The sequence below is a fragment of the Strix uralensis genome, chromosome 38, assembly GCF_047716275.1.
Source record: "Strix uralensis isolate ZFMK-TIS-50842 chromosome 38, bStrUra1, whole genome shotgun sequence".
In the NCBI taxonomy this organism is placed as follows: domain Eukaryota; kingdom Metazoa; phylum Chordata; class Aves; order Strigiformes; family Strigidae; genus Strix; species Strix uralensis.
In genome coordinates this window covers 1,033,673-1,060,844 of record NC_134009.1, presented here as the reverse complement: position 1 = coordinate 1,060,844, position 27,172 = coordinate 1,033,673, and the positions used below count along the sequence as shown (strand labels likewise).

Sequence of the window (27,172 nt, the reverse complement as noted above, 5' to 3'; positions counted from 1 at the left end):
CCATTAAAAAATATAAGTAAATTTAAAACATAAGATATAAAATTAGATAAATTATATTAATTAAACATCGTGGTGGTGAGCTGCCGCCTCGCCGCAGCGATAAATAATTCAAGGCGGGGGGGGGGGGGGTGGGGTGGACGCGTCGGTGTCTTAACGAGCGGCTGATCGATAACGAAATTATCGATCCTAACGAACGGTCGATAATTAAGGAGGCGCGTGGAAAATTAAGAGATGTCTTCATGCTTAAAATTAATAACAAGGCGCTTTAACGAGCGGCTGGGAGGTCACCGGGGCGCGGTGCGGTCGTGCGGTCACCCCCCCCCCCCCAGCCGCCGGTGTGTTGTTTGGGGTGAATCCATGAGAATTTGGCTGCGTTAATGAGTTAATCAATGAGAATTAAGGTGTTCGATGGTTGAGCGGGGTCAGGGGTCCCCGGCGCGTCCCGGGGCCGCCGCCCTCGCTCTCGGCGCGCCGGATCTCCTCCTCGGTGAGGACGACGGGGCGGAATTTCTCCAGGAATTGGCTCTCGTTGCGCTCGGAGCGGAGCTGGTGGGGGGTCCAGGCGGCGCAGCCGGGCCGGCAGCCCCCCGAAATCCTCCTCGTTGATGTCACAATCCCGCAGCCGGGCCCCCAACACCCACCAACGTCCCCAAAACCCCACGTCCAAGAGGCGAGCGGGGAAGTCGCGCCAGCGCGGCTGTAAGTGGCGGCACCGCGCGGGGTAGAGCGCGGCCTCGGCGCCGTGGGGGGCTTCGTAGACCACGGCCAGCACGAGGAGGTGGCGGTAGCGCAGCCCGGGTCGGCGTCGCGGCGGCGCAGCAGGCGCTGGACGTGCCGGTCGGCGGCGGGGCTGCGGGTGCCGGGGGACAGGAGCAGCAGCGCCCCGGCCGCCTCCACCGCGGCCGCCTCGAAGGATTCGGCGCTGGGGACGGCGGCGACGCAGGCGGCCGCTCCCGCCACCCCCGCCAGGGCCGCGGCCGCCGCGCCGGGACGGTGACGGGCCCCCTGCGCCGTGTCCCGCACCGCGGCCGCGTAGTCCTGCAGCAGCGCCCGCCACCAGCGCCCTGGCGGGGCCGTCAGCGGGGGCGGGCGGACGCGAACCCCCCCCCTTTGCTCGGGGCTGCCCCCCAAATCCCTCCACAACTGAACCCAGGGGGCTCAGCTGCCCCCCGAGTCCCCCCCCCAGCAGTGCCAGCTGCCCCCCAGTGAACCCAGGGGGGCGTTGGGTCACCCCCCAATTCCCCCCCCCCAGACCCAAGGGTGTCCTCACCTGCCCCCCAAGTCCCCCCACACCAGAACTCAGGGACCAGCTGCCCCCCTAAACCCCCCCCAGTGAGCCCAGGGGTGTCCCAGCTGCCCCCCAACCCCCCCCCAGTGAGCCCAGGGGTGTCCCAGCTGCCCCCCAACCCCCCCCAGTGAGCCCAGGGGTGTCCCAGCTGCCCCCCAAGTCCCCCCCCCCAGAACTAGGGGTCCTGGCTGCTCCCCCCAACCCCCCCCCCAGTGAACCCAGGGACGTTTGTTTCACCCCCCAAGTCCCTCCCCAGACCCAGGGGTTTCCCACCTGCCCCCCAAGTCCCCCCCCAATAGACCCAGCGATCCCAGCTGCCCCCCCAACCCCCCTCATCAGACCAGGGGTGGGAGCTGCCCCCCCAAGACCCCCCCTCATTGAGCTGCCCCCCTCCCCGAACCCCCCCCAGACCCCGAGAGGGGCGGGGTGCCCCCTCCAGCCCCCCCCATTGGTCTGGGCCGCCCCCCCCGGGTCCACCCCCAGTCCCGCCCCCCCCCCCCCCCCCCCCCCCCCCCCCCCCCCCCAAATTTCCCCCGGGGGTCCCCGTGGGCCCGGGCCCCCCCCTCACCGATGCGACTCTCCACGAGGCGCCCCCAGAGGCCGCGGCCCCCCCCGGCCGCCGCCGCCGCCATGACCGGAAGCGGCTCCCGCCGGGGACGGACCCGGCGACGGACCCGGCGGAACCATCGGGGGGGGGGCGCGGGGCGGGGGGGGGCACTAGAGAGGGACGGACCGGGCGGAACCATCGCTGCCGCGGAAGGGGGGGCAGGAGGGAAGAACCACGTCGGCGGGCCCGGGCGGTGAGCGGGGCCGGGGGGGGCGGCAGCACCGGGCCGGGGGGGGCGGGGGGTGTCCGTGCAACCGCGGCGCGTTTCTGTCCCGGCAGCGAGAGGCTCCGCCATGGCCGCCCCCGAGGAGCCCCGGTTCCAGGGTGAGTCTCGCGGGGGGGTCGCTCCGTGACCCCCCGCCATCCCCGGGTGCCCCCCTTGCCCCCCGATCCCCGGTGCGGGGACCCCGCGGGGGGGGGACGGGACACCCCGGCGGGGACACGGGCCCGGGCACCCCCCACCCCTGCGCTGGGCTCGGGGCAGGTTTCACCTTCCCCGGGGTTAGGGAGGATGGGGGGGGGTCGGTTCCTAGACCCCCCCTGACCCCCCCCCCCAGAATTCGAGGCGGCGGTGGAGCTGCTGTCGGACACCGCGACCCCCCCCCGCGGCGAGGAGCGGCCGAGCCAGGTCACGGTGACCGTGAGCCCCGAGGAGGGCGAACCGGGGGACGACACCGACACGACGGAGGTGAGGAGGGGAACGGGTGGGAGGGGGGGGGATCCCCCAAACCCGGAGCCCCACTGCGATGGCGGGGGACGGACGGACACACGGACACGACACACACGGGCTGTGTCCCCGCTCCCCCCGTAGCTGCTGGGGGGGCAGCGGGAGCCACGCGGCTTCTGGACGTTCGAGTACTACCGGGCCTTCTTCGACGTGGACACACACCAGGTAACGGCGGCAACCGGCACCCACCGGCACCCACCGGCACCCACCGGCACCCACCGGCACCCACCGGCACCCACCGGCGCGACTGACGCTCTGTCCCCCCCCCCCTGGCAGGTCCTGGAGAGGATCAAGGGTTCGGTGACGCCGCTACCGGGGAAAAACTTTGTGCGTCACCGTCTGCGCAACAACCCCGACCTCTACGGTGAGACCAGCGGCGGGGCCGGTCCCGGGGCTGCCGGGGGGGCTCCTGGCTGATGCGTGTGTCCCCCCCGCACCCCCCCCTTTCCCAGGGCCGTTCTGGGTCTGTGCCACGCTGGTGCTGGCGCTGGCCGGCAGCGGGAACCTCGCGCACCTCGCCGAGAAGCGGGTGGCCCCCGGCTACCGCTACAGCCCCCAGTTCCACAAGGGTGAGGGGCTGGAGGGCGTGGGGGGGGGGGGGGGGGGGGCTGCACCCCAGAATGGGGACTGGGGTGCACTGGGACTGGCCTCGGGGCTCAGGGAGGGGGGGGGGGCTGCACCTCAAAACGGGGACTGTGCCACCCTGGGACCAGCTTGGGGAGGGGGGGGCTGCACCCCAAAATGGGGACTGGGCTGTGCTAGGAGCTGCCCCACAGCTCGGGGGGGGGGGGGCTGCACCCCAATATGGTGCCTGGTCCAGACTGGGAGCTGCCCTGCGGCTCGGGGTGGAGGGTGGACCCCAAAATAGCACCTGTGCCCCAAAACGGTGCCTGCACCATGGCTTGGGGAGGGGGGGCACGGGGGGGGACGACTGCACCCCAAAATGGTGCCAGCCCCACAGCTCAGGGAGGGGGGGGGGGCTGCACCCCAGAGTGGTGCCTGCCCCATGCTGGGAGCTGCCATGTGGCTGGGGGGGGCTGCACCCCAAAATGGTGCCTTGTCTGCACTAGGAGCTGCCCCATGGCTCAGGGAGGAGGGGGGCTGCGCCCCAGAATGGTGCCTGCACCCCAAAACGGTGCCTGCCCCATGCTGGGAGCTACCCCACGGCTCCAGGAGGGGAGTCGGGACCCCCAGCCGTGCCCTGACCCCCCCCTTCCCTCCTCCCCCCCAGTCACCGTCGCGGCCACGCTGGTGTACGGCTACGCGGGGCTGGTGCCGCTGGCGCTCTGGGGGTTCCTGCGGTGGCGGCAGAGCCGCGGCGCCGGCGCCTACAGCTTCCTCGAGACCGTCTGCGTCTACGGCTACTCCCTCTCCGCCTACATCCCCACCGCGGTGAGGCCGGGGGGGCCCTGATTTTGGGGTGGGGGGCCCCGATTTTGGGGTGGGGGGCCTCCCCACCCACAAAAATGGCCACGGAGAGGGGGGGTGACAGGCCACTGTTCCCCCCCCAACCCCAGGTCCTGTGGCTGATCCCGGCGGGCTGGCTACAGTGGCTACTGCTGGCCGCGGCGGCCGCGCTCTCGGCCGCGGTGCTGGCCCTCACCTTCTGGCCGCTGCTCCGCGCCGACAGCCGGGCCACCGCGCTGGCCGTGGTGGCCACCGTCATCTCCCTGCACGCCCTCCTCGCCGTCGGCTGCAAGGTACCCGCTGCCACAAGGTGGGAGGGGCCCTGGGGGGGCTCCACGTCCCCCCCATAACCCCCCACTGTGGGTTTTTTTCTCTCCCCCCCCCCCCAGCTCTACTTTTTCCAGCGGCCGCCGAGCGCCGGCCCGGCCCCTTCGGCGCTTCACACCACGGTGGGGGCCGAGGGGCTGCGCAGCCGCGCGCCGCAGCCCCCCGGCACCAACGTCTCCCTGCCAGGCACCCACCCTGCGCGGTGAGGGGTGGGGGTGAGGGTGGGGGGGGTCCCCCAAGCCCGAGGAGCCCCCACCCTGCAGCACCGAGCCCCTGGGAAGGTGGTGGCACCGCAGCCGCCCGCTCGTCTCTAATAAACGTGGGGATGTCCCCAGCCTACACCCCCCCCCACCCCGCTGCTGTCTCCTGCTTGGGGGGAGCCCCGAAATCAAACCGGGGGGGGCACCGGGGAGGGGTCTGTGCCGGTGGAAGCCAGCGGGGCACCGTCCTTGGAAACCCTCCCGTTTATTCAGTACTACAGCCGAAAAAACAGCAGATCCACTAGTCCTATGCCACAGCCCGGCAGGGGGCCACACCCCCACCCCCCCCCCCCCCCCAAAATCCCCCGACCCCCCCCCGGCACAGGGGGGGCCCCGCCGCCCCCCTCGAGGGGAAAACAGGAGAGAGGAGTTCAGGCGCCAAGCGCGGGGCCACGAACCGCCCCCACCCGCGCCAGGGAGCCTCCCGGAACGGGGGCACAGCCCTGCCTGCTCCGGCGGGCAGGAACGGGGTCAAAAGAGGAGCTTTTGGTACATTCAGCCTTGCCCCCCCACCGTGGGGTTGCCCCCCCCGCCCCCCCCCCCTCGCAGGGACCGAGCGCCCTGGCTGCTATGGAAGACCCGAGCGGCTGGGGGAGGAGGGGGGGCAGCTCTGGCCTTTCGTTTAAAAAAAAAAAAAAAAAAAAAACCAAACAAACGCAAAAGAAAAAAAAAACAAAACAAGAAAACAACAAAAAAACCCTCATCCGGGTCCGGCGTCGACGCGCGGAGCGCGGGCTGGGCGGCTTCGGCGGGCGTAGGAGGGTCAAAAGCCCTCGCGGCAGCCCCCGGCCCGGGGGGGTGGGCGGGGGGGGGCTCTGGTTTTGGTTTTCCTGGCGCTGGCAGTCCCGGGGGGGCCCCCTTAGCTCCCGTAGTGCATCGTGTTGGTGGTGATGGACATGGGGGAGGCCATGGAGATGGCGGGGCCCCCCATGGTGAACTGGCTGTTGAGGGGGTAGTGGGTGCTGGAGCCGCCGCCGCTCTGGGCGCTGGAGGAGCCTGGGGGGGTGGGGGGAGAAAGGGGGGGTCAGGGGAGGCGCTGGGGGGGGGGGTGGGGGGTTGGGGAGGGCGGGGGGTTACCTTGGACGATGCCCGTGCTCATGATGGAGCCCATCCTGGAGTGAGTGTGGTTGACGATGCCCGTGTTGGCTGCAGAGGGGGGAGGTAGCGTGAGGTTGGGGGGCTGCAAACCCCCCCCCCCCCAGAACCTGGACAATCCCTGCTCAGAACCCAGACAAACCCCCCAGAACCTGGACAAACTCCCCCCCCACCAAGAACCTGGACAAACCCCCCCACCTGCCCCCAAAGAATCCAGAAACCCCCCCCAAAACCCGGACAAAGTCCCCCTCCCAAGAACCCAGACAAACCACACCCCCCCCCCTCAAAGAACCCAGAAACCCCCCCCAGAACCTGGACAAACTTCCCCCCCCACACACCTGGGCAAATGGGGGACCCCAAGAACCCGGACAAACCCCTCAGAACCTGGAAAAACACCCCCAACCCCCCAGAACCTGGACAAACACCCACGCCCCCCCCAAGAACCCAGACAACCCCCTCCCAGAACCTGGACAAACTGCAGGACCCCAAGAACCCAGACAACCCCCCCCAGAGCCCCCCCACACTCACCTAAAGGAATCAGGTTATTGTGGCCGACGTTGGAGCCGCCGGCGATCACGCTGCTGAGGTCGTACGCCGCGGGCATGCCTGCACCGGGAAAGGAGCAGGGGGTCAGGTGTCCCCCCCCACCCCAAAAATAGGGTTTAACCCCCTCTCTGTCATCCCGTAGCCCCCTCCCGGGCCCCCCCCCAGCCGCGCTGGTACCCACCGGCCACGGCCATCCCCGTGCTCATGTTGTAGCTGCTGCCCGTGTTCCACATGTTCTCCGAGGGGGAGGTGTAGTGGGAGCCGGGGGGGGGCGAGGGGGTCGTCCCCGTGTACCTGGGGGGGTGTGGGGGGGTGCGAGTGAGGCCTGGGGGGGCTCTTGGGGCCCCCCCCGGCCCCGCTGCCCCCCCCTGCCGCTACCTGAAGAAGGGGTTTTTCAGGTCGAGGAGGTTGCTGGACTTGGAGCCGGTCTGGTCCACCTGAGCCACGATGCTGATGTCGTAGCTCTGTCTGGGGGGGGGGGCGGGGGGGGGACAGGCTGTGAGACCCCAAAATTGCACCTGGGTGGGGGACACGGAGCGACACGACCCCCCCTGGCCCAGCCCCAGGGAGCAGCAGGAACGGTGGCAGCATCTGGGTCGCAACCGTCCCCACTGCAAGCTAAAAATAGGCCACCAAAACTGGGACAGGGGCCCCCCCCAGACCCAAACTGGGACAGGGGGGCCCCCCCCTCTCTGAGCTGCGCCCCCCCCACAAGCTATTCTGGGTGTCGAGGCGCTGAGGGAGCACGGCAAAACCAGATCGTGTAACCCACACCAGGACGGCAGCAGCTCCAGCAAGGGCCTGGGGGGGTGGTGTGGGGGTCCAGCGGGGGTGTGGGGGTCCAGCTGGGGAGTGGGGGCCCCCCCATGCCCCCCCCCGGTTCCCACCTCTTGTTGGCGATGAGGAGACACGTCCCTGAGAGCGTGTCGCCGGCTTTGGCGAAAAGCGGCGACTGGAACAGGCACCGGACCTGGTACCAGTGGGTCAGCGGCTCGGTGGGGGCCGTCGAGAGCCACACCGTCATTCTGGGGGGGGCCACAAATACAGAGGAGGAGGGGGGGCGGGTTAGACACAGCCTCGGCCCCCCCCAGGGCTCCCCCTGCGGCCCCCTCACCTACATGGAGCCGATGAAGGCGACGTCGAACCAGAAGGCCAAGCCATGGACCAGCCCCGAGTGCAGCATATGGAACTTGAAGGGGATTTCTATCCTGGAAGGCGACGCTGAGCTATCAGCGAGGTGGGGGGGGGGCTTGGGGGGCCCCCCCCAGCACCCCGGGGCACCGCAAGGCTTTGTGGGGGCTCAGCAGGAGCCTCCCGGTGCCACCCACCTGTGCAAGTCGCCTTCCTTGGCTTCTAAAAAGTTGACGGTGTATTTCACTGATTTGGCCATTAAAATCCTGATATCGAAGGTGTCCTGGAGGGGAAGGGGCGGGGGGGTCAGCGGCTGGGACCCCCCCGAATCACCCACAGCTCCCCCAAGAGTTCCCTGTCCCCACCCTGGCGACTTGGGGGCCACTCACCACCACGGGCTGCCTGAAATATTCATCCACGGCCGCCCCTCGGAGCGCGGAGAGGTCGACGCCGTGGAAGGACGGCTGGTACCTGCGGGAGGAGGAGGGGGGACACACACACACACGTGAGGGGGGGGGCAGCTCCAGCCACCCCCCCGCCATCCCAGGGCAGGGAAAGGGGTTGGGAACGTGTCCCCCCCCCCGGCGCTGAACTCACCAGAAATTGGCCTTGGTGAACTGCTCCATGTAGAGCTGCTCGTCTGTGAACGGGGCCAAGTGGACGTCGCCGATCGTGGGGAACATGTTCCCTGAGGGGGGGGGTTGGGGTGGAATATTTGGGTTGGGGGGGGCCGGTGAAGCGCCCACCCCCCCTCTCCATGCTCAGGGGGGTCCAGCAGAACGGGGAAGAGCCCCCCCAGGGCGCTGGGAACCCCTCATCCCTGCCCTGAAAGCGCCCGCTCCCCCCTCCCCAGGCTTGGAGGGGAGGGAAAGAGCCACCCCAGGGAGGGACAGACCCCCCCGGGGTGCTGGGGACCCCCCCCGCCCCCCCCTCGGCGCTCACCGCTGGGTTTCAGGTACTTTTTGGCGTGGAGGTAGCTCTCGAGCATGCGCTCGTTGAAGAGCATGTAGCCCATAGGCTCGGAGATGATGATGTCCACCTGCTCGGGCAGCGAGACCTCCTCCACCTTCCCCGGGATGACCACGATCCGCTCCGTCAGGTTGTTGCTTTTCACCAGCACCTTCCCCGCCAAAAAAAAAAATAAAATAAGGGGGGGGGACACACACATGTTCAGGGGCTCCCCAGGATGGGGTACGTGGCGCTGGGGACAGGGACGGTGCTGGCCAAGGGCGCACCTCGGCGTGCTGGGCCATGGTGCTGGCTTCCACCGCGTAGATCTTGCGCGCCCCGGCCTGCGCCGCGAAGAAGGAGAGGATGCCGGAGCCGCAGCCCACGTCCAGCACGATCTGGGAGCGATTCGGTGAGGGGACGGCAAAGCACCGGCACCGGGGGCTCCCCCCAGCCGGCGCCCGGCCTCCCCCACCTCCCGTCTGCGGCACGGAGCGATCCCGAGACTTGGATTCCCAAGAGGCAAAAAAACCAAAGCGGCGGCCCCGGCGCGGCCCCACCACGAAGCGGCCGCGGTGAAGGAAGCGACTCGGCGAGTCGTTCCCCCGCCGCGAAGCTCCGGCGAGGCCCCGCGGGCGCAGGGCCGGCGGCGTTATCCCACCGCGGCGCCACGCCGAAGCGCGACGGGACTCGGCCGCCTCCCGGCACCGCGGGGAAGAACGGGATTAGGGACGGCGCGGCCGAGCCAGCGAGCGGCACCCGGGCGCCCAAATCCTCTTTGATCCTATATATAACCCCCCCGATGAGGGGGGTCAGCGGGAAGCCGGCTGTGTCCCGGTGCCGGCGGCACACGGCTCCTGGCCACCGTCCCTCCTCCCACTGGCCGTATTTTTGGAGGGGTATTAAAAATAAACCCGCTAGGAATGAGGCGGGAAAGCACCGAACTGATTAAAACTGAGGAAAAAAAAGAGAGGAAAAACGTAACCAAGGCGCCTCTTCTAGCTCCGGTGAATAATTACGCTCCCAGAGCCGCAGCTGGACACCAAAATGAGGCGGATTTCACCAAAACGGGGGGGGTTAAGGGGCGGGGAGGGCGCCCCGCTGACCTTGTCCTTGAAGTCGCTGTGGTTCTGCAGGATGGCTCGCTGGTAGGTGCCCGTCCGGACGTAGTCCTGCATCATGTTCTGCTGCTGGGACAGGTACCCGTAGAACTGGGGGGGACACCGAGGGACAGGGATGTCACCGGGGACGTCACCGTGGTTAAAGCCTCCGGCAGCGGCCGCGCCCGGGGTGGGGGGGGGCAGCCCCTCACCTGGAAGTACTGCACCGCCGAGGACTCCTCCGTCCGCTCGCTGAAGACCGAGCGCTCCGTGTTGTGACCCCGGCAGTTCTTCAGGATGTTGTAAAAGGAACAGAAATCTGGGGAAAAAACAACCAAGGGGGACTTGAGGCGGGGTGGGGGGGGGACATAAAAGGGTCCCGGCAAAGCCAAAGCGGGGAGGGGACGCACCGGTGGGGGTGGCGAACTGGACGAGGACGCTGTTGCAGCCCAGCGTGATGATGAAGGACTGTTTGCCCACGCGGCTGCACTCGGTCTCGCGGGACACGGAGCACTTGAACACGCAGACGTCTTCATCTGGGGGGGGGGGAAGAGAGAACCGGGGGGGGTGAGACGGGGCAAAGCCCCCCCTGCGGGTCCTGCCACGCCGGCGGGGCGCAGCCCAAACCCCTCCCTCGCACGACACGGTGCTTTGGCACCGCCGGCGGGGGGGACACAAACCCCCTGCGTGTGGCCAAGGGGCTTTTTTGAGCCGCCAGCTCGGTGCTGTCGGAACGGGGAGGGTCACCGGCCCCACGGGGGCCCCCCCCCGGCTCCCGGTGAAGCCGGGCGATGCCGTGAGGAGCCGGACGGAGCCGGGAGCGGCACCAGCCACCCCCAGCTCCCCGTGACGGGCGCTGCCAGCACCCGCGTCGGCCTCCTCCCGCCGCCGGCGTCGCGGCGGTGCCTCGTTAGCCGCTTTGAAGCCGGGGAGCGGCGAGGGGGTAATTAGCACCTCCAGCCGGCGCTGCCTTTCTCACGCGGCGCCCCGCCGGAAAAACCAAACGAACCGCTGCGGCAAAACCTGTTTTTCCCCCAGAATCTCGCTGCCGGTCCCTCTCGCCCTGCCAGCACCGGGCAGCCCAGCAAGTCGCCGCGCAGCCGCTCAGGGCGTTAAGTCGCCCAATTAATTTGGGGTGAGGAGAGGGAAATGAGCTGGGGGGGGGGGAGCTTCCAGCTCGCCCCACAGCTTCCAGCCCCAAGGACGACCCCGGCAGAGCCGCAGCGGCACCTGCACCGGGCCCGGCGCTGCCCGTGGCGCCGCTCGGCGAAGCCATGAAATGCAAATTCCCGCCGGGCGCGTTAATCAGGCTGTCGGCCGGGCCTCCGCGCTCTTTGTGGCCGAGCAAAAAGGGCCGGCAGATGTGCCGGCGGCCGCCCCGGCGCTGAAAGGGCAGCGGCCCCGGCCACACAAAGGCTTTTCTGGCAAACGCCTGGGAAAAAAAAAAAAAAAAAAAAGGGGGGGGATGACGCCGGGGCGACGAGCCGGAGGCGGCAGCACGGCGAGGGACGGAGAAGCGGCAGCACCGGGGAAAACCGAAATAACCTTCGGGCTCCGCGCGAGGCTTCGCTCCCAGCGGCGGCCGCTCGCCCCCGGCCGAGCCGCGGCGACGAAACCCAGGCACAGCGGGCCAGCGCGAGCTGCGGGCTCGTGGCCCAACCAGCCCCACGGGCCTCAGTTTCCCCGTCCCACCCCGCAGCCGAGGCCTCTGCGGGACGGGGCCGCCGCGCTTTAATTAGTTGCGGCAATCAATTAATTTCAGCGGAGCGGGTCGGGGTGTTTTTACCCCTCACGACATCACACAAAAACCGGCCGGGCACGGAGGACCGGGAGCTCCGGCAGCACCGCGCCGGCACCGGCACCTTCCCGAGCTTCACCGAGCACAAAGCGCGAGGAGCTGCTGGATTTGGGAAAGGGGGATAAGGAAAAAAAAAAAACAACAAAAAAACAACAAAAAAAAAAAAAGGGAAAACTGCGGTTCTTGCGCGGAGACAAAGAAAACTCAGCCCCGACACCGCGCCCGCCGGCCGGGAAACGAACCCCCCGGTACTTCGTTACCGGCCGCTGGAGCGAACCCCCCCGGGACAGAAGGGCCGCGGCGGTGCTGGAAAGTCACCAAATTCAGGCTATTTCGGGCAAATTGGGGCGGGGGGGGCCTGGGAATCAACTTTGGGCAGCCTCTGGCTAACGGCTGGTGGGACGGGGGAGCCCCCGCCTCGGCCGAGCCCCCCCGGCTGCCGCTGCCCTTGCCATGGCGAGGGGGGGGACACACGACGGCGCTGGCACCCCCCGAACCACTCGGCCCCCCAAGTGCCCCCCGAGCCCCCACCCTCAGCACCCCAACAGCAGCCTCCTGCACCCACGGGCTCCACTGACCCCCCCAGCACCCCCTGCCCCCCATTTCCCCCCAGCATCCCCTCATCCACTCCAGAGGGCACCCAGCCAGGCCCCCCCCCATCTAAGCCGTACAGTCACAGCCCCCCCAAACACTCCCAGCCCCCCCCCTCCATTCTGGCCCTACAGACCCTGAACCCCCAAACTCACCCAGCACCCCCCAGCCCCCCATACCCCCCCCATCTCAACCCTACAGGCCCAGCCCCCCCAAACCCACCTGAGCCCCCCATGTCCCCACTCCCCCCAGCACCCTACAGCCCCCCAGCTCCTCCCAAGCCCCCCACTCCCCACACTCACCTCCACCCCCCAATCCTTTCTGCCCCCCCAGCCCCTCCACACCCACCCCCCCATAACCCTACACACCCCCCAGCACCCCGCAGCCCCCCCATCCCAGCCCCCCAATCCTTTCTGTCCCCCCAATTTTTTCTGCAGCCCCCCAATCCTTTCTGCCCCCCCCACCCCCCATGTCCCTGCACACCCCCCAGCCCCCCATCCCAGCCCCCCCACTCCCAGCCCCCCCCACAGCCCCCCCAATCCTTTCTGCAGCCCCCCAATCCTTCCTGCCCCCCCCACACCCACCCCCCATGTCCCTACACACCCCCCAGCCCCCCAGCTCCCCCCATCCCAGCCCCCCCCACTCCCAGCGCCCCCCACAGCCCCCCCAATCCTTTCTGCAGCCCCCCCACTCCTTTCTGTCCCCCCCACACCCACCCCCCATCCTCACACCCCCTCCCCGTCCCTATATACCCCCCCCACCCCCCAGATCACTCCCCCATCCCCAGCCTTGCCCTCAGTGCCGCCCCCCCCCATCCCCACACCCCCCACACCGCCGGGGCCCCGGGCCGGGCCCCCCCGGCCGTGCCCCCCCCGCACTCACGGCCGTAGAGCGCCAGGCCGGCGCTGTCGGGGCCGGTGCGGACCTCGAGGCGCAGCGGCTGCTGCTCCTGGTGCCGCTGGATCTCGCCGTTGGCGTCCCCGATGGTGAGGAGCCGCACGCCGGGGAACACCGACACCGCGGCCATCTTGGAGCCGCCGCCGCCCCCCCGCCCCCGCCCCGCGCCCGCCCGGGCACGCCCCGCCCCGCCCGGCCACGCCCCCCGCCGGGACACGCCCACCGGGGCAGCGCACAGCGCCCCCTGGCGGCCGGCGGCCGCGGCAACCGGGAACGGGGATCCGGATTAGGGAACGGGAGCGGGGATCCGGATTAGAGAACGGGGATCCGGATCAGGGAACGGGAGAGGGGATCCGGATCAGGGAACGGGAGCAGGGATCCGGATTAGAGAACGGGGATCCGGATCAGGGAACGGGAGAGGGGATCCGGATCAGGGAACGGGAGCGGGGATCCGGATTAGAGAACGGGGATCCGGATCAGGGAACGGGAGAGGGGATCCGGATTAGAGAATGGGGATCCGGATTAGGGAATGGGAGCGGGGATCCGGATTAGGGAACGGGATAGGGAAACAGGAACATGGATACAGATTGGGGAGCAGGAGCAGAAAACAAGAGTGGGGATCCGGATCGGGGATTCGAATTGGGGAATGGGAGTGGGGATTCAGATTGGGGATTCGGATTAGGGAATGGGACTGGAATCGGGAAATGGGATCAGTATAGAGAACGGGGATTCGGATTGGGAAATGGGATCAGGATCAGGAATTTGGATTGGGAACTGGAATTGGGATCAGGGAACGGGGATTGGGGAAGAGGAATCAGAATCAAGGATTTGGATTGAGGAATGGGAATTGGGATCAGGGACTGGGATCAGGACCAGGACTGAGATCAGGGAATGAGATCAGGGATTCAGATTAGGGATCGGGATTGGGACCAGGAATTGGGAGAATCAGATCAGGGACCAGGATCAGGGATCAGGAAATGGGGATCGGGATGGGGGATTTGGATTGGGGATTGTTAATGGGAAAAAGGATCGGGATTGGGGAACAGGATTAGGGAACAGGATGGATCGGGATCAGGGAATGGGGCTGGGATCTGGGATCAGGGACTGGGACCAGGACCGGGATCAGGGATTGGGATCGGGGAATGGGGTCGGGATTGGGACCGGAATGGGGGATCAGGATTGGGAACTGGGATCAGCGACCAGGGACCAGTTACTGCCACTGGTACCAGGGACTGGCACTGGGGACTCCCACCAGCACCGGCAGCACCGGCACCAGGCACCACCGGGCCACACACAGGTGGACACGGCACCCACGTCCCGCACCGGCACCCGGCAACAAACACCTTTATTGTAACCGGAGCTGGCGGAGCCGCCCCGGCACAGCCCCCGCGATTGGGTGCGCCTGGGTGGCGAAGGTGTGAGGAGAAGGAGGAGTAGGAGGAGGAGTGGGGCGTCCTTTGCCGGCTCCGGCGCTGAACCGCCCCTCTCCCATACCGGGAAGCCCCCAGCACGTCCCCCGCACCCCGACTTCATGCAGCCCCTCCTCGTGCTCCCCGGCTCCCGGTGCCGCGGGATGCGCCGGCGGAGGCATGGCCGGGGCTCACGCCAAGGACCTGAAGGTGCTGAAGTGGGGTGCGGGGGGGGAAGACGCCCAGGGGTGTCTCTGCGGGGACGCCGGGGATGTGCCGGTGCCGCCAGCGGCTCCCGGCTGCGCGTTCTGGGGGGGTGAGAGAGTGGGGGTGAGCCGGGGCGTGCCGTGCCCGTGCCCAGCCCGTGCCGCTGCGGCAGCCCCCAAAACCGACCCCACTCACCAGGCCGTCAGCGTAGGCGCAGTTGTCATAGGAAAGCTCTGCAGAAAGAAGAAGAAAAAAAAGGGGGATGGGGACGTTTTTGGGGTGCTGGGAGCTGGGGGAAGCGGCGGCGCCGGCAGCACCGCCCTAGCACGGGGGGTGTGGGCCGTACCGGTGGTGGGGTACCGCGATTCCGTCCAGCAAGACGCCTGCTGCCTGCAAAAAAAAAGGTGGTGGCAGCGTGCGGGCGGGGAGGAGGCAGCGGGGAGCCCGACGCCGCGGCTCGGCCGGGGGTGCCGGGGCGGTTTGGCCGCGGAGGTGCCGGCGCCAGCCGCGCTCACCTCTTTGCCTGCCGTCTCCTGGCCTCGACTGGCGAGAGAAAACAGAGACGGGTGGGAGCGCAGCCGGGCTCAGCCGCGCCGCGGGGACCTTAAACCCGGTTCTCTCCCAAACCACGACCCCACCCCGGCACCGACCCGCTGGGGAGCTCCGAGGCGCCAATCGCCGTCGGCACAGCCGGTGCTCCCCGGTTACGGGCCCCCGCCGCGCCGGTGAGAGCACCCGCACCCCTCGCACCTCGCCAGGCCGCCACCGCCGCCGCCGCCAGCAGCAGCAGCACCAGGCCGGCCACACTGATGGCAACCGGGAGGAGCCAGGAGCGATCTGGAAGGGAAAAGAGGATGGGGGGGGTCACCACAGGGAAACCCCTGGCATGGCCGTGGAGTGTCACCACCACCCCCGGTGCTGGCGCCGCGCCAGTACCTTGCCGCAGCGTGGTGGAGGTGGGCAGGGGACGGCCGGTCGGGGCGGCGGTGGGGGGTTGGCAGCCGGCGTCACCCGAGGCTGGGGAGAAACACACCAGGTTTGGGTCAGCGGCGTTCCCAGCGCCACTGTGCCGCGGTGAGGCCCTGCACGGCTGCGGGGAGCAGGGGGGGGCCCCCACCCACCGCCCCCCCGGCGTCCCGCCGCACCGTTCACCACGATCTCCGTGCTGAATTCTGACATCTGCCAGGCGCTGCCGTTATAGCTCCGGTACCGGCACCGGTAGCACCGGGAGGCCGGGGCGGCCCCATCCAGGGTGAAATCAACCTTGTGCTGGTCTGGCTCAGCGGAGACGCTCAGCGTGGGGACGCCGGCGCTCGCCGCGAAGAGCTCGAAGGTGCTGCCGGCGTAGCTCCGTGGGGCGATGCAGCTGATTTTTGGGGAATCCCCGTCCGGTTGGAAAAGGAGCCCGAGGGGCGGTGGGGAGAGCTTCGGCGCTGCCACGGCTCCTGCGGGAGAGGGACGGGGAGCGGGGAGACGGATCCTGCCATCGAGCGACCGGTGCGGCGGCTGATTCCGGCTCGGCCAACCCAAACTCAGGCGGAGGTGAGGAAAACGTACCCGCCACGAGGAGGAGAAACTCCAGCCTCATCCTCCTCCTCCTCCTCCTTGGGGATGCAGATCAGGGATGGCCCCACTGCGGAGACCCCACAGCGCAGGAGCTCTGGGCTGAAAAGAAGAAGAAGGAGGATTTTACTCAAGATGAAGTTTCATCACCCAGGAAGGAAATGACAGGGTGTCCCTGAGTAGAGATCTGGGTTATTTTTTTTCCCCTGTTGCACAAAAAAGGCTTTATCCACCCAATAACCAGAGCAACACCAGTTTGGCTCTGCACAAAACCAGCTCCTCTGACACAGGACATGATTTCCTGGGGCTCACTCCTCAATTATCACAGCACAGAAAAGGTGTAAACGGGGTGTAATGAGGCGTAGTCACTCTGGACTGACAGCCAGCCAGGAACCCTCCCCCAGCCCCTTGACGGGGTCCAACAGCTTCAAACAGCTCCTCTGGTTTTTCTCCGGCACATCCAGCTCCCGACGGTGCTGCCGGCCTCGGCGGGAATCACTTCACCCGCTAATGAAAGGCAGCTGCCGGTGAGGGGGAAGAGCCGCGCGTGCGCAGCGCTTCAGCGCAGGAAGAGGCAGCGAGCTCATGATGGCGGGGAGACGCACCTCGACGGGGCTGGCGATGCGGGAGCAGAACCAGGGGCCGCTCCCGGAGTCGCCGATCTCGAGGGGTTGGGGCTGAGAGGTCGGCCTGGGGCTGGGCAGTGGCGGCGGGAGGGCGGATGCGGCCCTGCACCCCTGTTCCCCGGGAAGGTGAGGCCAAGCCCCAGGGCTGAGCCAGCACCCAGGCTGGGGAGCAGCCCCGCACCCCAACATTGCTCACAGAGCAGACCCCAGTCTGCCCTCCGGCCCCTCAAACTGCCCCAGGACATCCCAAATCTGCCCCTAACCTCCTAAATCTGCCCCAGGCCACCCTCAAATCTCCCCCAGGAGCCCTCAAACCTGTGCTTAACCACCTAAATCTGCCCCAGGAGCCCTCAAACCTTCCTCAGGGCGTTCCAGATCTGCACCTAACCACCCAAATTTGCCCCAGGGCCCCTCAAATCTGCACCAGCCCCCAACAAAAACTGCCCCAGGATCCCCCAGAACTGCCCCTAACCACCTAAATCTGCCCCAGGGTCCCCCCAATCTGCCCCTAATCACTGAGAACTGCTCCAGGATTCCCCAAAACTGCCCCTAAGCACCTAAATCTGCCCCAGGGCCCCCCCAATCTGCCCCTAATTACTTAAAACTGCCCCAGGATCCCCCAAAACTGCCCCTAACCACCTAAATCTGCCCCAGGGCCCCCCCAATCTGCCCCTAATCACTCAGAACTGCCCCAGAACACCCCAAAACCGCACCTAACCACCCAAAGATGTCCCAAGGGCCCCCCAGATCTGCCCTGGGCCCCCCCAAATCTGCCTCAGGACCCCTAATATGCCCCAGGCCCCACCGCGGTGCATTGTGGGAGTCGTGCTCCCCTCAGGCTGAGGCGAGACGCTCAGGGGGGCGGGCACTGGTCCAGGTCGGCCAATGAGAAGTTAGAACGCGAGGCGCCGGGAGGGAGCAGCCAATTAACGGAGAGGATTCTGGAGGGAGGCGGGGCAACGCGGCGGCCGCGAGGACCCCGGGCAACGGGGCGGCGGAGGCGCTGCCTTGAAGCTCCGCCTCGCCGCTCCCGCCTCAGGCGTCCGCCGCAGCCACCCCCGCCGCGGGGCCCTGTCGCCGCGCGGCGGAGGGGCGGAGCCTGTCTTAAAGGCGCCGCGCGGCGGAGATGGCGGCGCCGTGGCTGTGGCTGCTGGCGCTCTGGGCCGGGCCCGCTGCCGCCCCGCCGCCGCCCGACGCCGAGGTGACGTTCGTGCTGCCCGCCGGCCGCCGGGAGTGCTTCTACCAGGGCGCGCCCGGGAACGCCTCCCTGGAGGCCGAGTACCAGGTACCGGCGGGGGCGGGGCCTGGGATGAGCCGGTACCGGAGGGGCGGGGCCGGTACCGGACCGGTAACGGGAGGGCTGGGCCCGTAACAGCGGGGTTGGGGCGGGCCGGTAACGGGGATGCTGGTACCGGGGAGGGGATACCGTGAGGAGGAGGAGGAGGGACCGGCACCGGGAGGGAGACGGGGGGTACCGGGAGAAGGAGGGAGGCGGCGGGGAGCCGGTACCGGGCCCAGACCCAGGTGTTGGGGGACGTGGGGCGCGGGGATGAGCAGAGCCCCGGTGCCGCAGCGGGCGGGAGTGGGGGCGTCCCCGGTGCCGGTGGTCCCCGGTGCCGCCATCCCCGGTTCCGGCAGGTGATCGGCGGGGCCGGGCTGGACGTCGACTTCTCCCTGGAGAGTCCCTCGGGGCTGCTGCTGGTCAGCGAGTACCGGCGCTCCGACGGGGCGCACACGTGAGTCCTGCCCGTCCCTGTCCATCCCTGCCCGCGTCCCCCTGCCCACACCCCCCTGCCTGTCCCTGCCCACATCCCCGCGTCCCCCTGTCCGTCCCCCTGCCCATCCCTGCCCGCATCCCCCTGTCCATCCCTGCCTGTCCCTGCCCACATCCCTGCGTCCCCCTGCCCGCGTCCCCCTGCCCGCATCCCCCTGTCCATCCGTGCCCGTCCCTGCCCGCGTCCCCGCGTCCCCCTGCCCGCATTCCCCTGCCCACATCCCCCTGCCTGTCCCTGCCCACGTCCCCGCGTCCCCCTGCCCGCATCCCCCCGTCCATCCCTGCCCGTGTCCCCCTGCCTGCATCCCCCTACATGCATCCCCCTGCCCGCGTCCCCCTGCCTGTCCCTGCCCGTCCCGCTGACCCCTCTCTCCCCCCGCAGCGTGGAGCCCACCGAGGCCGGCGACTACAAGCTTTGCTTCGACAACTCCTTCAGCACCATCTCGGAGAAGCTGGTGTTCTTCGAGCTCATCTTCGACAGCGCCCAGGAGGACGAGGAGGAGGAGGAGGAGGAGGAAGGCGACGCCTGGGTGGAGGCAGCGGAGCCCGAGGACACGCTGGATGTCAAGATCGAGGACATCAAGGTGGGGATGAGGTTTGACAGGGTGGGGTGGGGGGGTCAGACCCGCCCCGTGAGGGAGGAGGAGCCGGACACGAGCCGGGACCACGCGCTGGAGCCCGGGAAACCAACCGGACCCCGGGCGGCAGCACCGGCAGCGCGGTGAGGGGGCGGATCCTGCCCCCCTGCTCCGGGGAGACCCCAGCGTCCTGCGTCTGGACTTGGCCGTGCTTACGGTTGGACTCGGAGATCTTAAAAAGGTCTTTTTCAGCTCAAATTATTCCCCAATTCTGCGTCCAGCTCGGGGGCCCTCGGCACAGGGGAGACAGGGCCGTGCTGGGGGGGCCCAACTCTGCCCCGGGGGCTGGAGCAGCCTCCTGGGAGGACGGGCTGAGAGCTGGGGGTGCTCAGCCTAGTGAGGAGGCGGCTCCGGGGAGTCCCGGTTGCACCTTCCCACCCTCCTGAGAGGGGCGGGGAAGAGACTTTTTCACTGGGCCTGGAGCCGCGGGACAAGGGGGATGGGTTTGAGCTAAAAACAGGGAGATTTAGACAAGATCTGAGGAGGAAATTCTCTGCGCTGAGGGCGGGAGCCCCTGGCACAGGCTGCCCAGAGCAGCGGGTGATGCCCCGGCCCCGGGGGGCTCTGAGCACCCTGGGCGGGGGGTGGGCTGGGTGAGCTTCGGGGTCCCCCCACCCCAACCCCTCCTGGGAGGTCGACGCATCCGACCGGCACCTCCCTTCCCGCCCCCAGGAATCCATCGAGACCATGAGGAGCCGCCTGGAACGGAGCATCCAGATGCAGACGCTGCTTCGAGCCTTCGAGGCCCGCGACCGTAACCTGCAGGAGAGCAACCTGGGCCGGGTGAACTTCTGGTCGGCCGTGAACTTGGGCGTGCTGGTGGTGGTGGCTTTCCTCCAGGTCTACATGCTGAAGAGCCTCTTCGAGGACAAGAGGACGGTGCGGACGTAGACGGGGCGGGGGGACACGGGACGCTGCTCCCTGCCGGGACAGGGAACGTGCTCCCCTCCGGCTGCTGCTTCTCCCTCCCGGCGGGGATTAAACCTGCCCCAGACTTGTACCCCGGTGTCTTGGAGCCGATGAGAACCCCGGGGGAGGGAGGTTTGGGGATAAAACCCCCGTATTTAATCACCGAAAGGCCTCGGCTACGCGTCCCCAAGCGTTTTAGGATGGAATCTGGGCCCTGCGGGAGCCGCGGGGACGAGTCCCCGGGACCCCGAGGTGGTTTCTGGGCTCAGCCGTAGCCGGGGGCTGGACAAACCCTTGGGAATCGCCTCCGCCGGGTGGGAAACGGCCCCGGGACAGACTTTGCTCGGGGAGAGGGTTCCCCCTTCCCACAGCGTTTGTCACCGGCACCGTCCGGGCGCCCGGGAAGGAGCCGCCGAGTCCCTCCGGCTTTGGGGGAAACCGGGACCCAGAGCCAGGATCCCCCCCCCACCCCCGGTTGGTCCTTCCTCCGCGGGAGGGGTTTGACCCGGGCCAGGAGCGGCGTAAGGAGCCTTAAAAATGCCCAGAAAAGGGATTTCAAGCAGCAAATATCGCTCCTGTTGGCTGTAAATGAGGGGCCGGAGGTGGGCTGGGGGAAAGGGGAAGAAACGCTCCAAAAATGGGGGTGAAACACTCAAAAAATGGGGGTTGAACATTCCAAAATGGGGGTGAAATGTTCCAAAAATGGGGGTTGAATGCTCCAAAATGGGGGTGAAACACTCAAAAAATGGGGGTTGAACGCTCCAAAATGGGGGTTAAACTCTCCAAAATGGGGGTGAAATGCTCCAAAAATGGGGGTTAAACGCTCCAACTGGGGGTGAAACACTCCAAGAATGGGGGTGAAACGCTTGAAAATGGGGGTGAAATACTCCAAAAATGAGGGTTGAACGCTCCAAAATGGGGGTGAAACGCTCCAAAATGGGAGAGCCAGCTCCCAGCCAGCCTCCGGGGGCTCCCTCGTTAGCGAGCCGCCTCATTAGGGGGTGGTTACACCCCATCGCCCCGGCGCTCGCCGAGGGGCAGAACCGCCCCCCCCCCCACGGCCCAGCCCCGGCGCAGGGTCCGGCCTCGGCTCTACGGTTTGATGCGAATAATAAAAGATTTGGGGTTTCAAACAGCCGTCGGTGAAATCTTGGCTAAAATGGAGCTGGGACAGAGACGTGCCCAGTGGGGAGGGGGGGGCTGGGGGAAACCCCCTGTTCCCCCCCGGTTTTATTTAAGCTCAGGAGGGGCTGAATCACCCAAGCGGCACCTTGAGAATGAGGGAACAGGGAGACCCCCCCAAAGCCCCATTTGAGGTGAGACCCCCCCCCAAAGCCCCATTTGATGTGAGACCCCCCCCAAAGCCCCATTTGAGGTGAGACCCCCCCCCCCAAAGCCCCATTTGAGGTGAGACCCCCCCCCAAAGCCCCATTTGATGTGAGACCCCCCCCAAAGCCCCATTTGAGGTGAGACCCCCCCCCCCAAAGCCCCATTTGAGGTGAGACCCCCCCCAAAGCCCCATTTCATTCAAAACCCCCCAAAAGCCCCGTTTGAGACCCCCCCCCCTCAAAAGTCCGGTTTGATTTGAGACCCCCAAAGCCCCGTTTCATTCAAAACCCCCCAAAATCCCCGTTTGAGACCCCCCCCAAAAGTCCAGTTTGAGACCCCCAAAGCCCCATTTGAGTCAACACCCCCCCAAAAGCCCCGTTTGATGTGAGACCCCCCCCCCCCAAATCTCCCCTTTATTTGACACCCCCCCCCCCAGCAATCACCCACTGGAGGAAAAGGCAGGAGGGCGACACAAAGGGTGAGACCACACCCCCCCCCCCCCCCCGCCAAAGCGCCGGAGACTCACCGCAACGTTTGTATTTTTATTTTTTTTTTGTTTGTTTCCCTTTATTTTTTAAATTTTTTTTTTAGTTCATTAATAGGATACAGACCGGAGGCACTTACACGTTGGCAAACGGGGGGAGCGGAGCGGCGGGCGCCGGGGTTTGGCCAGATGGGGCGGGGGGGGGGAGCGAGGAAGGGGGGTCCCCGAGCCACCGGCAACGGTGGCAACGGGCGAGCAGGAAGGGGCAAGCGCCGGCCGGGACCCCCCCCGGCCAGGAAGGGGGGCGAGGGCTGCGCAGAGCGGCCGTGCCGAGGCTGCCCCCGGCCCCCCAAAACCCGGCGGGGGGCGGGGGGGGGCCTGGCTGGAGCGGGGGCTGATGGCCACCGGCCAGCGCGGCCGCTCGGGCTCGTTAATGGATTAATTGGGCCCCCTCGCTGCGGAGGGGGCGGTTAAGGCAGCGCCGCAGCCCCGACCCCGCGGCCGGGCTGGCCTGGAGGCTTTTAAAAACCTACATTATCGTTGTTTTGTGTTTTTGTTTTTTTTTTTCCTTTTCCTTTTTTTTTATACAATTAATACAGTCTGTAAAAATATTTACAACTCTGCTCCCAGGCAGAGCCCGGCGGGGCGGCCGGGGACGACACCGGGGTCCAAGGCAGAGGCGGAGGGGGGGGGGGGGGGGAGCAAAGCTCCCCCCCAGCTCCAGGCACCCCCAGAGCCGAACCCCCCCCGGGCAGAGCCTGGCTGGGGGGGGGGGGCAGCGGGGTGAAACACTCCCTCCTCCTCCTCCTCCTCCTCCTCCCCGGGAGCCCCAAAAACCGCTGTCGGCGCGGGGTGGCGGTGACGACAAACCGGGAGGACGCGGAGGGGGCCGGGAGGGGCCGGTATCGCCCCCCCCCCGCGTTATTCCAGTCTCTTTTCGCGGCGGGCGCCGGGTGCGGAGCGGAGGAAATACCTGAGGTTCGGTGCTGAGCCGGCGCCTGGCGCGGGGACGACTACGGGGAGAGGCTGCTCCTGCTTTGCGGCGGATTAGATTTATTAGCAAATCGCAAGTCCCATCATTTTCCATATATAAATTTTCCTCAAAAGCTATAAAAACTGAAATATAGACTATGGTCAAGATTAGCAATCGACTTTCAGGTTTGGGAGAGAAAACCAAAAATCGCTAAGTTTTATATATAATATATTAATACAAAAATTCTGGGGGAGGGAAGAGGGGGGGGAAGAGGAGGAAAAGGAGGAAGAAGCGAACAGGCGGGGACCCGACCGGCCCCGATTCCAGGGGGCGACAGCTCGAGTCGACCCCCCCCGAGCGCTCCCGGCCCCGCCGCGTACATTCGAGCCACCCCCTGGCACCGCCGGTGCGTGCCGGAGGGCGGGGGAGAAGTAAGGGAGGGGGGATTTCTGACAAAAAGTGCAATATTCAACCCCCCCCAAAAAAATATATAATCCTCCGCGGTTTATCGTCGGGGGGGGGGCCAGAGCAGGGCTGGGCACGGCGGGGGCTTCTCCGGCCCGATGGCGGGTGGGATGGGTTTAAAAACAAGAGATTAGACGCGGGGTGTGTGGTTTGGGTTTGGTTTTTTTGTTTGTTTGTTTTTTCCCCTCCCCCCCCCCCCCCCCAAAAAAAAAAAAAAAACGGCAAAGGGAAGCGGCAGCCGCCCGGGAGTCGCTACCAGCCCCGCGGCGGTTAATCGAGCAGGGAGGGTTCGGCCGGTCGGATAATGGTGGGCCGGTTCGGCGCGGCCGGGGGTCTTCGGCTGCAGAGAGAAGGGGAACAGAGGCGTGAGCGTGGGGGGGCTCGAGGCCACGTCCTAGCGGGACCCCCCCCGTCCCTGCGGGACCCCCTGTCCCTGCCGGCTGGCGGCACGCGAGCCCCCCAACCTCCGGCGTGTGCCACGGTGGGACCAGCAACCGGCACCGATCCTTCCGCAGGGAAAAAGGGGACCCTGGGGGGCCACGGTGAGGGCCCCCCCACTCGGCGGCACCGGGGAGCTGCCGAAACGGGGGTCTCTTACCTGGGCACGCCAGGAGGAATGCCGGGGGGGATGCGTGCCGGCCGCGACGGGATCTGAGGGGGGGCCGAGAAGGGGTCGTTATTAGCAGCAAAGATGTTCTGGGGTCCCGGGCGTGAGGGGATGGGGGGAGCGGCGAAGGAGGAGGGTCCCCCCGCGGGGATGGGGATGAGGGGGGGCCCCGGCGTCGGGCCCCGCACGGCCGGCGGTCGGCCCGGCGGCAGGACGGCGGAGGGGGGTCTGCGCTGCGGCGGGGGGCTGCGGAGAGAGAAAGTACCTCAGGGAAGGGAGCGCTGCCGGCTCACAGCCCCCCCTTCCCCCAGGGATAAAAAAAACCCCAAATCCAGGAATTCCCATCGATTCCCGCCGCCAAACCCACCTGTGGCCGGTGCTGGTCTGCAGCCACGTGTCGTCCACGGGCGGCGGCACCGGCGTGGAGACGGTGCTGGTGCTGATGTCGCCGATGATGTTCAAGGCCTCTTTCAGCGCGTGGTACATGCGCAACATGTCGTCCCGGCGCTGCGCCTGGTCGGCCGACTCCTCCATCAGGCTGTTCTGGTCGGCGGAGGAGTACAGGTAGGCCAGCAGCTCCGAGTGGATGAAATCCTTGGTCTAACGAGAAACAGCGAGCGAGGGTCAGCCCCGAGGCTGCAAACCTGGCGCGGTGGCGGGCGCAGGAGGAGGGGCTGGAGGGCCCGAAGGCGCAGGGGGCCGGGGGGCTCCTCTCCCGGCTCCGGAAGGTGCGCGGAGCCCTGGAGGATGGTTCGGCGTCTGCGGTTTGCCAGAACTAGGGGGGAGCGAACGCCGAGACCCCAGGCGCCTTCTCAGCACAAAGATGTAAAAATTAAGAATCCCGAGATTACCAAATCTCACTGTTCTGGCTCGGTGACACCTGTGCCACAGCCCTAACGCCGAGCGCGGCCCGGGACTGCCCGGAGAACCCCAAAATCCCCGGCCCCAGAAGCTCCCACTGCTCCGGAGGGGCTGCGGCCCCCCCAAGTTCCACCCCCCTGCACCCCCCAACTCAGCATCGCAGAATCCTTCAGGCTGGAAAAGCCCCTCGGGGTCATCGAGTCCAACCCTCAGCCCGACTCTGCAAAGTTCTCCCCTACCCCACATCCCCCCACAGCTCATCCAAACGGCCCTTAAACCCCCCCAGGGGTGGGGACTCCACCCCCTCCCTGGGCAGCCTGTTCCACTCTCTGACCACTCTGCCGGGGAAACATTTTTCCCTCCTGTCCAGCCTGACCCTCCCCTGTTGCAGTTCAAAGCCGTTCCCTCTCGTTCTGTCACTAATTCCCTGGGAGCAGAGACCAGCCCCAACCTCTCCATTAATAATTATGAAATAATAACTCACATTATTGATCATGAGGTGCATTATGGTCTTTGGCATGAGGTCCCGGATGGACTTGTTGATGATGCCGACGTAGGAGTCGACAAGGTTGCGGATGGTTTCCACCTGGCGCTCCAGCTGCGGGTCCATGGAGAAGGTGTTCTCCTGGGCGCCGTCCTCGTTCTCAGTCTGCTCAGGGAAAGCAGGGCACAAATTACTGCCGGGATCTGAGAGCCCCGGAAAGAAACCCCTCTGCTCCACACTTATTCCCTGTCCCGTCCGCCTATTTCCATCCTACGCGGATGCTTTTTTTTTTTTGAAACGAGTTTATTTTGTAGCCCGGAACGACTTAGATCCATCGGTCGGGCGGCACAAACTAGCGCCGCGGTAGAAAACGTTTGTCCTCTTCTGTGATACCGCGGCATTTTCCAGGGTATCCGAGAACCTACTGGGCCCCAAGCCAGGAGCTCCCAAGCCCGACGGCTCCTCAGGCAGCACCCCCCGGCCAGCCCGCGCCAGGGGGGCTCGCACGAGGCAGAGCGAGTGTTTACTTGGTCTTTCTCGGGGTAAACTCCCGCCCGGAGGAAGGAGGCTTTCCAGCTGTCCACGTCTTCCTGGGAGTCGCAGGCCAGCTCGATCTGCCGCAGATCTTTGTACACGTTCCTAGGGAAGACGGAGCAGAGCCGGGGGTGAGGATGGCACCGGGGAGCCCGCGGAAGCCCGAAATCCCTCCCGAACGTGTCTATAAATATTGGCAAGCGGCGGCTTCCTCCGGAGAAATCCTCCCCCACCAGCTCACAGCCGCTCCCGCCTCAGAGCACGACGCCGGGGAAGGCGGACGCACGGACCGGCGGTGCCCGGGGGAAGGGCAGAACCCCGGAGCGTGGCCGGCAGCACCCGGAGCCCCCGGCGCAACACCCGGAGAGCCGAGGGATTTCGGGAGGTGCCCGGCCACGGCAGCTCCCGCTCCCAGCCCTCACCTCTGCTCCGTGTTGAAGATGGCAAAGACGTGTTTGTTGGACATAAATCCCTTCTCCACGTCCCTGATTTTCAAATTATCCAAAGGCAACATGTATTTCTTCTCCTTCTCCTGGAAGAGGGGACGAGAGGGAGGGATGAGAGCGAGCGCGCGCGGTTTCGCTGACGCTCATCAGCCACCCTGAGGGGAACAAAATCCCAACCCCCGAAGACACGGCGGGGACCAACCGGGGCTCCTGCGACTGAGCGGCGGCGATTCCCACCCGAGAAGGGCCACCAAGAGCCGCTTTTGGCTCAGTCCCCAGCACGCGGTCGCCCAGCTGAGGGTTTATCTGGGCCGGAGCAATCTGCCCCCCCCAGGAGCCTCCCCCCGAAGCAGCATCGCTCGGGATCGCGGCCCCGGCACAAGAACGGACCAGGGGTCCCCGGTGTCCCTCGGCCTTTCCGAGGACGCATCCGGCAGCGCCAAAAACCACCGGAGAAAGGGATTTGGTCCCTCCGGGCGTGCGGGCAGCCCTGCCTGCGCCACGGCTGCCCGCCCTTGGCTCGGGATGGGGTCGGCTCCACCGGAGCCCCGGGAAGGGCCCCCCCACCCCGGTGCCCGGCCCTGCCGGAGGGAGCCGGGGCCTCGCCGTCTGGCACGAAGGCGGCCGCGGGTTGAGGCCGCTCTCCAGCCCCGCCGAGGGGCCACCCCAGCCGAGTCGCTGCCGAAACGCCACATCTGGAATTGTTTAGAACAGCTCCAGCTCCACTTTGTCTCCAGATGCTGCGCACACGGTCCCAAAAAGTGACGTTCGCCTTTGTAGAGAGGCCACGAACCCAAAGCCTTCCCCCCCTCCGCCCCCCTTCCACCGCCGCCCCACACTCCTCCTCATGATTTCCTGAAAAACCCACAACTTTTTTCCAGACTGGATTCGGTTGCAAGGACTTTGCCACGTCAGAAGAGAGACAAAGCAGTTTCCTTTCGCCCATCGGGCTTCTCTCCTTATTAAAAAAAAAAAAAAAAAAAAAAAACAACCAAAAAAACGGGAGGGGGAGAAATTAAAAATAAAAGCCACCCCCGTGGATGCCGTGGGAAGCCGGAGACTCCAGCCCAGCCTGCCCAGTGTTCAGACTACCTGTTCAGGAGGGTTTAACGTTGTACAGTAGTCTGCACATTGGTTAGAT

At 66.8% G+C, this 27,172-nt stretch overlaps 6 protein-coding genes across 15 annotated transcripts in view; 2 read left to right on the top strand and 4 right to left on the bottom strand.

The window, feature by feature from the left end:
- Positions 1-219: 219 nt before the first annotated feature.
- On the bottom strand, positions 220-1,972 carry TIMM29 (translocase of inner mitochondrial membrane 29). Its single transcript, XM_074854781.1, is given in 4 exon segments — positions 220-555; positions 557-802; positions 805-1,064; positions 1,857-1,972. Coding segments are annotated over 4 exon segments (729 nt in total). The 5' UTR covers positions 1,921-1,972; the 3' UTR covers positions 220-396.
- A 28-nt stretch (positions 1,973-2,000) lies between these two features.
- YIPF2 (Yip1 domain family member 2) lies at positions 2,001-4,707 on the top strand. Of its 2 annotated transcripts, XM_074854771.1 has the most exons (9): positions 2,001-2,088; positions 2,175-2,219; positions 2,453-2,583; positions 2,707-2,787; positions 2,899-2,986; positions 3,075-3,191; positions 3,854-4,014; positions 4,140-4,322; positions 4,419-4,707. In XM_074854771.1, the coding sequence occupies exons 2-9, from the start codon at positions 2,189-2,191 to the stop codon at positions 4,560-4,562; spliced, it is 936 nt and encodes a 311-aa protein (XP_074710872.1). In that variant the 5' UTR covers positions 2,001-2,088; positions 2,175-2,188; the 3' UTR covers positions 4,563-4,707. The 2 variants fall into 2 exon arrangements, with proteins under 2 accessions (XP_074710872.1, XP_074710871.1); XM_074854770.1 differs by having other exon boundaries at positions 2,082-2,219.
- Positions 4,708-5,246: 539 nt separating this feature from the next.
- CARM1 (coactivator associated arginine methyltransferase 1) lies at positions 5,247-12,876 on the bottom strand. Of its 2 annotated transcripts, XM_074854699.1 has the most exons (16): positions 12,708-12,876; positions 9,847-9,972; positions 9,649-9,755; positions 9,443-9,547; positions 8,624-8,734; positions 8,331-8,508; positions 7,986-8,076; positions 7,778-7,859; positions 7,586-7,671; positions 7,376-7,465; positions 7,145-7,282; positions 6,636-6,725; positions 6,439-6,551; positions 6,240-6,317; positions 5,694-5,762; positions 5,247-5,612 (listed from the first exon to the last, which is right to left on the bottom strand). In XM_074854699.1, exons 1-16 carry the CDS (start codon positions 12,850-12,852, stop codon positions 5,476-5,478), a joined length of 1,746 nt encoding a protein of 581 aa, XP_074710800.1. In that variant the 5' UTR covers positions 12,853-12,876; the 3' UTR covers positions 5,247-5,475. The 2 variants fall into 2 exon arrangements, with proteins under 2 accessions (XP_074710800.1, XP_074710801.1); XM_074854700.1 differs by lacking the exon at positions 8,624-8,734.
- Positions 12,877-14,037: 1,161 nt separating this feature from the next.
- C38H19orf38 (chromosome 38 C19orf38 homolog) lies at positions 14,038-16,233 on the bottom strand. Of its 2 annotated transcripts, XM_074854783.1 has the most exons (8): positions 15,896-16,233; positions 15,484-15,783; positions 15,275-15,355; positions 15,089-15,175; positions 14,854-14,881; positions 14,685-14,728; positions 14,534-14,571; positions 14,038-14,439 (listed from the first exon to the last, which is right to left on the bottom strand). In XM_074854783.1, the coding sequence occupies exons 1-8, from the start codon at positions 15,924-15,926 to the stop codon at positions 14,323-14,325; spliced, it is 726 nt and encodes a 241-aa protein (XP_074710884.1). In that variant the 5' UTR covers positions 15,927-16,233; the 3' UTR covers positions 14,038-14,322. The 2 variants fall into 2 exon arrangements, with proteins under 2 accessions (XP_074710884.1, XP_074710885.1); XM_074854784.1 differs by lacking the exon at positions 14,854-14,881.
- A 1,182-nt stretch (positions 16,234-17,415) lies between these two features.
- TMED1 (transmembrane p24 trafficking protein 1) lies at positions 17,416-19,939 on the top strand. The gene is made up of 4 exons (XM_074854789.1): positions 17,416-17,812; positions 18,166-18,263; positions 18,684-18,885; positions 19,612-19,939. Exons 1-4 carry the CDS (start codon positions 17,654-17,656, stop codon positions 19,828-19,830), a joined length of 678 nt encoding a protein of 225 aa, XP_074710890.1. The 5' UTR covers positions 17,416-17,653; the 3' UTR covers positions 19,831-19,939.
- A 1,767-nt stretch (positions 19,940-21,706) lies between these two features.
- DNM2 (dynamin 2) overlaps positions 21,707-27,172 on the bottom strand; it is a 31,367-nt gene continuing 25,901 nt past the window's right edge. For all 7 annotated transcript variants that reach the window (XM_074854647.1, XM_074854646.1, XM_074854648.1 and 4 more), the window contains 6 exons: positions 26,008-26,117; positions 25,579-25,690; positions 25,052-25,216; positions 24,074-24,306; positions 23,698-23,952; positions 21,707-23,439 (listed from right to left, as the gene is read on the bottom strand). In XM_074854647.1, coding sequence (XP_074710748.1) covers positions 23,370-23,439; positions 23,698-23,952; positions 24,074-24,306; positions 25,052-25,216; positions 25,579-25,690; positions 26,008-26,117 — 945 coding nt within the window. In that variant the 3' untranslated portion in view covers positions 21,707-23,369. The remainder of the gene's footprint in view (positions 23,440-23,697; positions 23,953-24,073; positions 24,307-25,051; positions 25,217-25,578; positions 25,691-26,007; positions 26,118-27,172) is intronic.